This window comes from Caenorhabditis remanei, chromosome IV, assembly GCF_010183535.1.
Source record: "Caenorhabditis remanei strain PX506 chromosome IV, whole genome shotgun sequence".
Classification (NCBI taxonomy): domain Eukaryota; kingdom Metazoa; phylum Nematoda; class Chromadorea; order Rhabditida; family Rhabditidae; genus Caenorhabditis; species Caenorhabditis remanei.
In genome coordinates, this window is record NC_071331.1 from 20,588,023 (window position 1) to 20,600,808 (window position 12,786).

The 12,786-nt window shown below is 36.7% G+C and overlaps 2 protein-coding genes across 2 annotated transcripts; both read left to right on the forward strand.

Annotated features, from left to right (window-relative positions):
• Window positions 1-88: 88 nt before the first annotated feature.
• GCK72_015404 (uncharacterized protein) lies at window positions 89-3,400 on the forward strand (the record flags this gene model as incomplete). Its single annotated transcript, XM_053730844.1, has 3 exons — window positions 89-128; window positions 1,910-2,100; window positions 3,143-3,400. The coding sequence occupies 3 exons, from the start codon at window positions 89-91 to the stop codon at window positions 3,398-3,400; spliced, it is 489 nt and encodes a 162-aa protein (XP_053585616.1).
• A 1,136-nt stretch (window positions 3,401-4,536) lies between these two features.
• GCK72_015405 (uncharacterized protein) lies at window positions 4,537-6,273 on the forward strand (the record flags this gene model as incomplete). Its single annotated transcript, XM_003090625.2, has 3 exons — window positions 4,537-4,679; window positions 6,002-6,065; window positions 6,112-6,273. The coding sequence occupies 3 exons, from the start codon at window positions 4,537-4,539 to the stop codon at window positions 6,271-6,273; spliced, it is 369 nt and encodes a 122-aa protein (XP_003090673.1).
• Between the last annotated feature and the right edge of the window lie 6,513 nt (window positions 6,274-12,786).

The following is a 12,786-nucleotide window of genomic DNA, read 5'->3' on the forward strand; positions in this document are numbered from 1 at the left end:
TTTTTTTTGAAAAATGGGATTTTCAGACCTTTTTTCGTATATTTTTGATATTTTTTAAACGTTTTTAAAATTATTTTGTCGATTTCAGATGTCCGACGGCAAGAAGAGTGTTCTGATGGTTTGTCTCGGTAAGAAAATAGAGGAAAATCGGTGGAAAACGAGTGGAATTGGCCCGGGGACTAGTTTTCCCGAAATTTGGGTTTCTAGGCCACGAGATGGAAAACTAGTCCCCCGACCTTTCACTCGTATTTTTTCAAGTTTTGGATCAAAAAACCACAAGAAAACCAGAGAGAATCATCAAAAACAAGCAAATTTGGCCCGGGGACTAGTTTTGGTTTTCTAGGCCACCACTTATAAAACTAGTCCCCCGACTCGTTTCTCATATTTTTTTGAATTAAAACAAGAAAAACTCTATTCCGAACAAAAATATCACTGAAAACTCGTCCAAAATTGGAAAAGTTAATAAAAATTTGAATTCTCTAACTTTTTTTTCCATTTTTTTGCAATTTTTTTTGCATTTTAGTCTAAAAATCAGATTTCTCAGGTGCTAATCAACCGACAACCGTGAAAAAACCATCAAAAACCATTGGAAACCAATGAAAATAGGCCGGGGACGAGTTTTTTCAAAATTTGGTTTTCTAGGCCACCAAGTGAAAAACTAGTCCCCGGACTGTTTTTTTCTTGTTTAATAGGTGAATAATTATGAAAAATGCAATTATCAACAATAAAAATCTCAAAAACTATCAAAAATGACCAGAGCACAGTCTCCCAAACCCCGAAAAACAACTGCAAGCGAAAGTTCTCAGTGGAGCGCAAAGGACGCGCGCTACAGTAGTCAAATTTAAAAAAAATTAATTTTTCAACTGAAAATTTTGATTTTATTCAAATTACGAACAATAAAGGAAAGAAAAAGTGAAAATTGTCCATAACAAAAGACGGAAAAGGCAAAAGCAACATTTCGGAAAAAAGAAAACTATTTTTGGAACGAAAATAAAGGCGCTGATACAGATCGAAGTTTTGGCCTGAGAAATCAGTTTTTTCATTATTTCTCGAAACTTATTTGGCAAAAAAGTGACCCATCCGTCAGAAATGAAGATCTATTTATTGCGGATTTTTTGAGCTATAATTGAGATGGAAACGTCAAGAAATGGAGAGCTGGATACAGTTTGAAGTCGAGAATTCGCCAAAAAATTTTCAGTTGAAAATGGTGTTTTCTTTAAAAAATTATCAAATACAACACTCAAAAGACATAAAATCATGGTTTTTAGAAAAATAATTGTTTTTCCTTGATGTATTCATCACATTAACCTTTATTGAAGTGACTTGTTCATCTTTAGCTTTACGCTAAAAATTAAAAAATTCACTTTTAGACCTGCAAATTTCTCAAATTTTTCGTTTCGTGAGTGAAGATCGAAATTTTCCTTGCAGTTCTTACTCGGACTTTGGGAGACCGTGCAGAGGACTAGTTTTTCCAAAATTTGGATTTCTAGGCCACTAGGTGGAAAACTAGTCCCCTCCTTTTCACATTTTTTTTGAGGTTTTTCTTGTTGAAAATCGCATTTTTCATGATTTCTTATCTATGAAATAAGAAAAACCAGCCCGGGGACTAGTTTTTCACTTGGTGGCCTAGAAATCCAAATTTTGGAAAAACTAGTACCCGGGTCATTTTTGACAGTTTTTGATAGTTTTTTAAGGGTTTTCTTGTTGAAAATTGCATTTTCATCCTTTTTTACCTATTAAACAAGAAAAAACAGCCGGGGGACTAGTTTTTCGACACGTGGCCTAGAAAACCAAATTGTGGGAAAGCTAGTCCCCGGACTATTTTTGACCGTTTCTGATGGTATTTTGAGTCAATAATGTAATTTTATGGGTTTTCGCATCGTTTTTCATCGAAATTCTGAATTTCCAGGCAATATCTGTCGTTCTCCGATCGCCGAAGCGGTCTTCATCGACTGTCTAAAAAAGCGTGGAATCGAGGGGGCGTGGCTTGTCGACAGTAGTGCAATCATCGGATATCATACTGGAAAAGGACCGGATAGTCGGGCGATGGGAGCACTCCGAAAGTATGGAATCAACGATTATCAACATAGGGCGAGAGTTGTGAGTCCGGGGAGTGGAAAAATTGGAAACATTTGAGTGGGGGACTAGTTTTGGGTTTCTAGGCCATCAGGTGAAAAACTAGTCCCCGAGCTGTTTTTCCATGTTTCATAGGTGAAAAACCATGAAAAATGCATTTTTCAGCAAGAAAAACCTCAAAAACTGTCAAAAATGACACGGGGACTAGTTTCTCTAAAATTTGGTTTTCTAGGCCATGTCTTGCAAAACTAGTCCCTCTGAGTGGTATTACCCAAAAAACAAGAAAAAACTGTTTTCAGCTGCTTGAAAACCACAAAATTGAAAAAAAGCGGATAAAATTAGCTCGGGGACTAGTTTTCCACTTGGTGGCCTAGAAAACCAAATTTCGGAAAACTAGTCCCCGGGTTGTTTTTTGAGAGTTTTTGCAGTTTTTTGGGATTTTTTGATGTTTCAGAACGTTCTGGAACTGTTTTTCAACGAAAAAACCACTAGTTTTCTCGAAATTTGGTTTTCTAGGCCACCAAGTGGAAAACTAGTCCCTCAACAATTTTTGAGTGATTTTTTTCAATTTTAACGGAAAAATCACTGGAAACCTGTTATTTTCATGTTTTCACGGAGAAAAATGCAGAAAAAATCGTGAAAACTGTCAAAAATGAGTCGGGGACTAGTTTTCTACGAAATTTGGATTTCTAGGCCACCAAATGGAAAATTCGTTCCCCGTTGTTTTTTTTAGGTGAAAACCATCAAAAAAACAAAAAATCCTGTTCAAAATCACCAAAAACCAGAAGTTTTTGCCCGGGGACTAGTTTTGGGTTGCTAGGCCACCAGGTGAAAAACTAGTCCCCCGACTCAAATTTTCCAGTTTTTCGTTATTTTTTAGCGAAAAATGACTGAAATCATTGAAAAATGATGAAAAACTCAAATATTTGAGGGGGACTAGTTTTCCATTTGGTGGCCCAGAAAACCAAAACTAGTCCCCGACTCAAATTTTCAAGTTTTTCATGTTTTTTAAGTCATTTTTTTAGTCATTTTTCAGCCTTTTTCGACCGTAAATCTGATTTTTCAGACCACTCCGGATGACATCCGCCGTTTCGACTACATCTTCGGAATGGACGATTCGAATATCGAAGATCTTCGAGAAATCGAACAAAAAGTGCCAAAATCGGAGCGTCGTGCTGAAATTCTGATGTTGGGAAAACAGGATCCTCGAGGGAAATCAGAAGTACCCGATCCGTATTACGAATCGGGAAGCGCGCAATTCGATGAGGTCCTTCAGCAGTGTGTCAAATGTTGTGAAGCGTTTTTGGATAAGATTCTGAAATAAATGAATTTTTGAAGGTTTTGGCAAAATTTCAGCGAAAATTTGAGATTTCTGGCGAAAATTTGAGGTTTTTAGACGAAAAATTACGAATTTAGAGTTCCACTGGCGTACCTTTGGCGCGTTTTTCATTTTTGACCATTTTGATGGTTTTAGGCTAATTTCTTTGATATTTTACCACTTTTTCAGTTTTCTGGACCGTCTCAGAATCATTGAATCCGTTTTCAGTGAAAATTTGAGGTTTTTAGACGAAAAATTACGAATTTTGAGTTCCATGTCTTCGTGGCCTAACTTTGGTGGCCTAGAAACCCGAATCTCATCTACCAAATAATAATTTCAATTTGATATTCGAAGTCTCCATGCAATTTCCAAAGTTTTGAGCCCCATATTGACATATTTCTGAAAAAATGAAAAAATGGAAAATTTTGGTACCGTTTTTGGCTCAAATTTCAAAGTTTTCAGAATCGGGTCAATATGGGGCTCAAAATTTTGGAATTTTTAAGGAGAATTCAAATATTCTATTAGTGGGTGGCCTAGGAACCCAGAATTTAGTTTTTTTAGGCCACCAAATTGAAAATAGGCAGATTTTGATGCATTTTTTTCGAAATTTTGATTAAAAAAAAGATCGATTTTGAGCCAAACACTTTCAACTGGCGTGCATTTGGCGCGTTTTTCAGTGTTGGTCTGTTTTTGGATTTTTTGAAAGTCTGGCGTGCGTTCGACGCGTGAACAGTGTCAAAGTCATGGTTTGATAGATTTTAAGCCTAACCTGGCGTGCCTTTGACGCGTTTTTTCCAGTTTTCTTGTAATTTCACGCATTTTCAGCGCTTTTCACTCATCTAAACAAGATTTCTGGAATTTTTCAAATTCTGTCTGGCGCGCCTGGCACTCGTTTTTCAGTAAACTTCTGAAAACCTCAATTTTTCCAGAAAATTCTCCCATTTTTGATATTATTTTGTCTGAAATTGCATAAATTGTGTATCTATAATTTTCGTAATAAACTTTTCTGTGTAAAAAATTTATTCTTTCTGATTTTTTTCGGAAAAAACTTGTTGAATTCACGGGTTTCTATACTACTGTATATCTACAACTGTCATAATTTCAGATTTTTCGAAAATTCATCTCTAATTTCAGCCAAAACAATGGCCACGCCCACTGCCACTGCCACATCCTACGTGATGTATATAATCCTTCGTCGTGATCTCCAAACGAAACTTCAATGGCCGCTGGGAGCGGTTTGTACACAGGCGGCTCATGCCGCTTCTGCCGCTATGTGGATTTTTAGGTAGCTCTCAAAAATTGGCTCGAAATTCAAAAAATTCCAGAAAAATCCATCAAAAATGAACTATTCTAGCTTATTTCCAGTTTGGTGGCCTAGAAAACCGAATTCTGGGTTTCTAGGCCACATATCTGAATTCTCCCTGAAATTTCCGAAATTTTGAGCCCCATATTGACCCAATTCTGAAAACTTTGAAATTTGAGTCCAAAACGGTACCAAAAATTATTTTTTTCAGAAATATGTCAATATGGGGCTCAAAATTTTGGAAATTTTATGGAAAATTCGAATATTTGATTGAAATTCTTATTTGGTGGCATAGGAACCCAGAATTTGGATTTCTAGGCCACCAAATTGAAAATCGGCTAAAATTGACAGATTTTGATGAATTGTTCTGAACAGAACTCAAAAACCACTAAAATATCTGAATTCTCCTTGTAATGTCCGAAATTTTGAGCCCCATATTGACCCAATTCTGAAAACTTTGAAATTTGAGTTCAAAGGTACCAAAAATTCATCTTGTCAGAAATATGTCAATATGGGGGCTCAAAATTTTGGAAATTTTATGGAGAATTTGAATATTCAGATAGTTTTTAGGTTCCGTGGCCTAGGAACCTAAAATTTGGATTTCTAGGCCACCAAATGGAAAATCGGCTAAAATTGGCAGATTTTGATGAATTTTTTGGACAGAATCAAAAAACCAGTGGAATATCTGAATTCTCCTCAAAATTTCCGAAATTTTGAGCCCCATATTGATTCAATTCTGAAAACTGTGAATTTGGGCCCAAAACGGTACCAAAAATTATTGTTTTTTCATTTTTTCAGAAATATGTCAATATGGGGCTCAAAATTTTGGAAATTGCACGGAGAATTCGAATACCTGATTGAAATTCTTATCGGGTGGCCTAGTTACCCAGAATTTGGATTTCTAGGCCACCAAATTGAACATAGGCTAAAATTGGAAGATTTTGATGAATTTTTCTGTACAGAATCCAAAAACCACAGGAATTTCTGAATTCTCCTTGTAATTTCCGAAATTTTGAGCCCCATATAGACCCAATTCTGAAAACTTTGAAATTTGAGCCAAAGACGGTACCAAAAATTACTATTTTTCATTTTTTCAGAAATATGTCAATATGGGGCTCAAAACTTTGGAAATTTTATGGAGAATTCAAATATGTGATTGAAATTCTTATTTGGTGGCCGAGTTTAGAGTTTCTAGGCCACCAAAGTAATGCCATTTATCAATTTTCTCCAAAAATCGCCATTTTTCGTCTAAAAACCTCAAATTTTCACTGAAATTTGTCCAAAATCTCAAAATTTCCTTCCAGAAACGATCCGAACACTGAAATCTACACAAGCGACTTGGATAAAATGCATAAAGTCACACTTGGAGTGAGTTTGAATAATTAAAAATGAGTTTTAATCGACAATTTTCCAGGTAGATTCCGAAGAGGAGATCAAAAAAGTGACCGAGAAACTGATCGCCCGAAAAGTTGATCACAAAGTGTGGATTGAAGACGATATTCCAGTTTGTATCGCACTGAAACCGTATCCCAAAGAGGAAGTCAAAAATGCGTTGAAGGGATTGAAATTGTTTTAGAATTGGGAATAAATTATTGAGTTTTTTGTTGATCTTTCCGATTTTTGCATTCGAGCCAATAAATTATTGCATAATTTTCAAAAAAAAAACCGATTTTCAGAAAAATGAATATAATTTTTTTGGCAGAAAACATTTTCTAATAACAATAGCTGGAAATGTACTTGAGAATGCTCTGAAACTGTCTAAATTCAAAAAAAAAAATTTCTTACCAAATATGATCTGAAAACCATAGTTGTCAAGGCCAGGCCCGGGCAAATTGGCGCGAAAGTGCGCCCCACCGCAAACGAGAGAGTATCGGCGAGAGACGCAGAGTTTTTTCAGGCGCGAAACGAATGTTCGCCATTTTTGATCTATTTTTGCACAATTTTCTCTAGGAAAATGGCAAATTTTCAATTAAAACTTGTGAAAATAGATCAAAAATGGTGAAAATCTGTTTCGCGCCAGAAAAAAACGCTGTTACTTGCGGCATTCGCCGGCAAGCCGGCGCCGCTTATTTTCACGTTAATTGCATGAAAAGCAAGTTCATTTCCAAAACTTGCTTCCATCGCCGGTCTTCATTTCTAAACCGGCGTCAAACGCCGCTTTTTTGAGTATAAACTATACTGAAAATGAATGAAAATTATAAAAACCGGCGTTAAACGCCGGTTTTAAAAATTGTATTTGCCGCAATCGCCGGTTTCATTTCTGGCGTGGGCGACAATCGACGGAAATGAAACCGGCGATTGCCGCCCGAAAACGCCTGTTTTAACAGCCCTAGTCTCTCGCCGATACTCTCTCGTTTGCAGCGGGGCGCAGTTGTAACGAAATTGCTCTGCTAATATAACTTTGAACGTGTGCTACGGTGTCAAGAATTGTCATTTATTGCCAGTTTTTGTATAACATGTAGATCAAAAGTAGTATTTTATTTTTATAGTTGACTACTTCTTTGCTTGTTTCCTTCAAATACCCTGTCCCTTCATGTATTCCCCTTTTTTTTAAATCGTTTTTGAGATGAAGAATCATGCCACGAACAGCATCCTAAAAATTGATCTTTTTAGATTTTGTAAAAACGATTTTTTTCAAATTACCTTTTTTAAGAAAAAGAATATGCAGTTGTAACATACGAATGACCCCAGTTCCTGAAAATTTATTTTTTTAGTGGTAAAAACTATAAACTTTCACCTTTTCCATTTCTTGATACGCAGCTGTGTTGATGATGATGAAGAAGATATGAAAAAAAAAATGTTTTAGAGAAAAAACTTGAAAAATTACTTACCGGGGGCCCCCTCCCCGTAGAATAGCTGTGTAGATGATTCTGTAGATGATTATATTTCATTATTGTAGTTGAATGATCTTGTGCAACGTCTGTTCCCACACACCGGAATGTTTAGCAAGTTTTATAATTTTGACATTTACAACATGAAACGCAAACCAACGCGTCAAGGTTTAGAAGATGGTGAACCAGCACCAAAAGAAACTGGCTCTTGATCCATCTTCCACTTTCTCATTTGTTTTCTTTCGGTATCCCTGCATATACTTGATTCCTCCAAATTCCCTCCAAATATTGTTCATTATCCCCTTTTTTTTAAATCCTTTTTGAGATGAAGCCACGAACAGCATCCTGAAAATTGATTATCATTCTTATATATAAAAGACAAGTGGTGTTTGTCTGTTTGTCTGAGGCACTGTCCGCAGCGGTTTTGGAAAGAGAAGAGAAACTTAGTCAGCGGGCAAAACCGAACTGGCGTGCTTTGGACAACGACTGCCGCTTTAGACCACTCGGCCATGCGGGCACATTTGAAAGTCAATGACCACGTGAATGAAGAGAGACCAGCCGGCTCAACCGCCGAAGGCGGGGGAGACAGGCTGGTTTTTAGATATTGTAAAAACTATTTTTTTTCAAATTACTTTTTTTTAAGAAGACAGGCAGGGTAGTGATGAACCAAGTATCTGAAAATTGATTATTTTAGTGGGAAAAAAGCAAATAACTTTCACCTTTTTCCATTTCTTGATACGCAGCTGTGTTGATGATGATGAAGAAGAAGATTTGAAAAAAAATGTTTTAGAGAAAAAACTTGAAAAATTACTTACCGGAGGCCCCCTCCCCGTAGCTGCATATTGATGAATAGGGACGAATAGAGACGAATATGTGGTGGGGGGGGATTTTTTTTTTGTTTAAAAAAAAATTTTTTTTGGAGGACTGCGACTATCCTAAAAATATAAAACATTATTTCTACCACCCCGCAGTGGTCTTACCCATCAGTCCTAGAAATATGACTGTTTCCGGTGGGATTAGGGACCCCGGGTTTTCAAGAAGAAAAAAAAGACGGTCTATACGAAAAAAAAAAGATTTTTTTGGCATTTTTTCAGCAAAATGTGATTTTATATGTTTTTGACGCTTAGATTTATTTTTTCTAAAAAATGGTTGAAATTTTTTGAAAAAACGGTGAAAATCGATAGAAAAAACGTCTTGTTAAAATTCGAAAAAAAAAATTATATTCAAATTTTTGCCGCGGTGGTGTTTGCGGATTTGTTAACCGTAATCACGACTTTTTGCGCGGTTAATCAAAAATTGATTTTTTTTCATACCTGAAAAAAGGAAAAAAATACAAATTTTTGCATTTTTGTGTGTTTTTTATTTAAAAAAATTTAAAGCTAGATTGGGAATACTAAACGCATACAGAAAAAGCAAGATATTGTTGGGAAAAAGCAAGATTGGGAATACTAAAAGCATACGGATAAAACGAGACACAATTGGGAGGTAAAAAAAAAGAGTGGACAAAGGCGATGGTTAAAAAAAAAGGTTTTTTGAAAGAAGAGCTTGGGGAGGTAATAAAAGAAGAGTTACATTACATTTTTAGACTTGGAAAGAGGGCTAAGAAAATGGGTTAGTTGCGAAAAATGGTGAAAAAATAAGTTTTTAAAAAAAAAGTCTTTTTAGCATTCTTCGTTCGCGCCAACGATGACGTCATCCTCGTTGAGTAGGGGGTTCCTCGAAGCCATCCACTTCCATGTCTTCAGTGGTGCTCGTAGGCTGAAAAAATAAAAAGTTTTGATTTTTTGAAAAAATATTTGAAAAAATATTACCTCATCTGCTTCTTCTCCAACTACTTCTTCTTCTTCTTCTTCTTCTTCTTTTTCTTCACACTTTGTTTCCTTCAACCCTGTCCAACCATGTATTCCCCCTTTTTTTTGCCCTTTTGAAAATGAAGCGACCTCCTCGAACCATCACCTGAAAATTAATTTTTTTAGATTTTGTAAAATTGGTATTTTAAAATTACATTTTTTTGTGGTTAAGAAGCAAATAACTTTCACCTTTTCCATTTCTTGATACGTGAAGCTGCCCACTGCCAATGGAGGAGAAGAAGAGGAAGATTTGAAAAAAAGAAAAAATGTTTTTATAGAAAACAGTTGAAAAATTACTTACCGGGGAGGGCCCTCCCCGCAGAATAAATGTGTGGATGATTAGATGGTTGCACTGAGTAGATGATGGCATTGAGTAGATGATGGGGGGTAGGGGGTTTTTTTGTTTTTTTGTTTTTTTTTGGGACCCGGTGGAGGCAACTAGCCTAAAAAATATAAAACATTATTTCTACCACCCCGCAGTGGTCTTACCCATCAGTCCTAGAAATATGACTGTTTCCGGTGGGATTAGGGGCCCCGGGTTTTCAAGAAGAAAAACAAGACGGTCTTGGGGTCTCTCTAATACTACGCCGTGTCTCGAGACAAAGTGGTCGGCCACAGTTTTCCTCGCACCGGGGGGGCCGAACAAAAAGTGGGCACTAGAAAAAAGTTAGATTTTAAGAAAAAAAAGAGGGGAAAACTACCTATGGGGGCTGATGGCCAAATGTCCCCGGAGTACCGCCTTCCTATAGAGGAGGTACACTTGTACCTCCCCTAATCTGGCGAGACGGCGGTTAATGTCCTCTATAGCTCCGTCACGCCAGCGGGGCGCATGGATGTCAAGGAGTGCGGAGAGCATGTTCTAAAATAAAAAAGGTTCGAAACAACTAGAAAAATTTTAGAATGGACCTATTCTGGGGTAGCAAAAAATAGTTTTTTTTGCTATTCAGAAAGTAGAAAAAAAAGCAAAAAACTCCTGGTTTGGAGCTTGACCTTCTCTAGGCCATGTGTAGATTTACGGGAGCATTTTTTGTGATTTTTTCAGCAAAGTTCGGAAAAAAACATCAATAAAATCACGAATTCAGTTCAAAAGTAACGATAAAGTACATGGATGCTGAAAACATCACAAGACATTCTCTTGTAAATCTACACATGGCCTAGAAAAGGTCAAGCAAAAAATACCTCCAAACCACTTTCTGAATAGCAAAAAATAAGGAAAAAACTATTTTTTACTACCCCAGAATAGGTCCATATTGTGATTTTTCACGGTATTGAAGCCGGTATTTACCAGAGTTGTGAGGAAGTGAAACTTCAAAAAAAAGTTCATGAAATTAGTGTTTGGCTGAACAAAAAGCCCATTTTCTGTCCTGACTCCTTTTCAATGTATTTCTGCGAAAAGTATATATTCTTCCAAAATTCCACGGACTGGCAGAAGTCGGAATTCCGCACAACTCTGGTATTTACCTTTGTTCAAAACGGTATATCTTGGTTCCCTGTAGAGATATCGAAAAGTTGTTAACTAACAAAATATAGTTCGTATTTTATAGAATATAATGTCAGTTTATAAAAATATTGTATCTATAAAGCAAATCGAGATACTAGGCTTCAAACTTTTGCTACTAATGGGTGCACCTCTACTGTCAACATTGCTCCAAATCCATTAAAAGTTACATTTTTAGCAAATTCAATGTGTTGAGAGCTTTCAGTACAGTACCCACACGCCTAGGTTCTGACTATATTGGGTCCCATCACGAAAACTACAGTAACCTCCAACTTTCGTGGCCAGACCCAACATAGGCTGAATTCAAAAATTCGACTGAATATTTCAAAATATTTTAAACTTTTTAATACTCACCTTTTTTCAATAAAATAAATAAAATAAAAAATAAATACAGTAGTAATAAAATAGTTTAGAATTCAATAATAATCATAATACAAGAAGGGACAGCCATGTCCGGGAGGCCGTCTAATACATCTATAATAATGAGGAATCCGCAGGATACCTCGACACTTTATAAACCGAAGTGGGCGTGGCCTCGCGGACACAGTGGGGGGTCCAATGATATTTGGGAGGAGGTCTGACCACATGTGTCCCCCCGCCGAAAAGAGAAATCTCTACATCGATAGACGCCTTTTTGATTTATCTGTTTACGAAGCGATCGACCACTTTTGACAAGATACCGCCCAATTATATTGAGATGTCATATATTTGGTCTAGAATTCAGAGTTTTGCATGAAAGTGAAGATTTCTTATCCGGATATCGGAAGTCGGAAGTGAAAAAACGCCCGGAAGTCGGAAGTTGGAAATCGGAAGTCGGAAGTGGGAATTAGATTTTTTTCGCAAATATTCAAAAACTCCAAAAGAAAAGATCATAAAATTGGCGAAAATCAGTGTAAAATTAGTTTTTGGCTGAAGAAAAGCCTGTTTTCTTTAATTTTAGACCATTTTTCCATGTATTTCTGCGAAATTTACTTTTCCGAAATCCCACAATTTTTTAATGACGGAAGTCGGAAGTAAACATCCGAAAACGGAAGTCGGAAGTCGGAATGGAAAAAATGCCCGGAAGTCGGAAACCAGAGTACAGTGTCGAATGGAGAGAGAATCAAGAATTAGTTTTCGACGGGAACATTGGGAAATTCGCTTCCAAAATATGTAACTGTACACCAGAGTTATGCGGAATTCCGAGTTCCGACTTCCGTCATTTCCAAATTTAGGAAGTATTCATTTCGCAGAAATACATGGAAAAATGGTCTAAAAGGACACAAAATAGGCTTTTCCTTAGCCTAATTTTCCTTCTTGAAATTTTAAACTTTTTGCGAAAAAATCTACTTTTGTTTTAGAAAAAAACAATTCCGCACAACTCAGGAAGGGATGTAGTGTTTTGGATAATAATAACAAATGCAGTAGGAAAATCTTTATTAGCCCGGCCCGCGGCACATTAACGAATAGCCATCCGGCACATAGTAGGTCACGGACATAGAACTCGCCGAGATCTACATTTTGGTATATTTTTCAGCTCATAAAATTGAGTTTAAAGCGAGTTACGCGCCGGCACGTGTCGGCCCGTTTCGGCCCGGTTGACAAGTATGCTTTAAAAAAAGGCCATAAATAATGCGACACTTGCAGTTTTTAGTTGAAAATGGTCAACTTTGTGACTGTGACACGACCTCCCTGATATGTAGTCTCACAATATTGATTGTTTATGGAGTGTATAGATCACTAATATATCTTCATTTTTGTAGTTGACAACTTTTTTGTACGGGCACATCCTAAGAAGTTATCAATCGTCAAAGAAATTTTTCACAATTTTCGCCATTTTTCAGTGCTAAAAGGGGAAATTTTCGAGCAGTTTGCATTGACTGCCTGTAGATTCTTCGGATGTGTCCGTACAAAAAAGTTGTCAACTACAA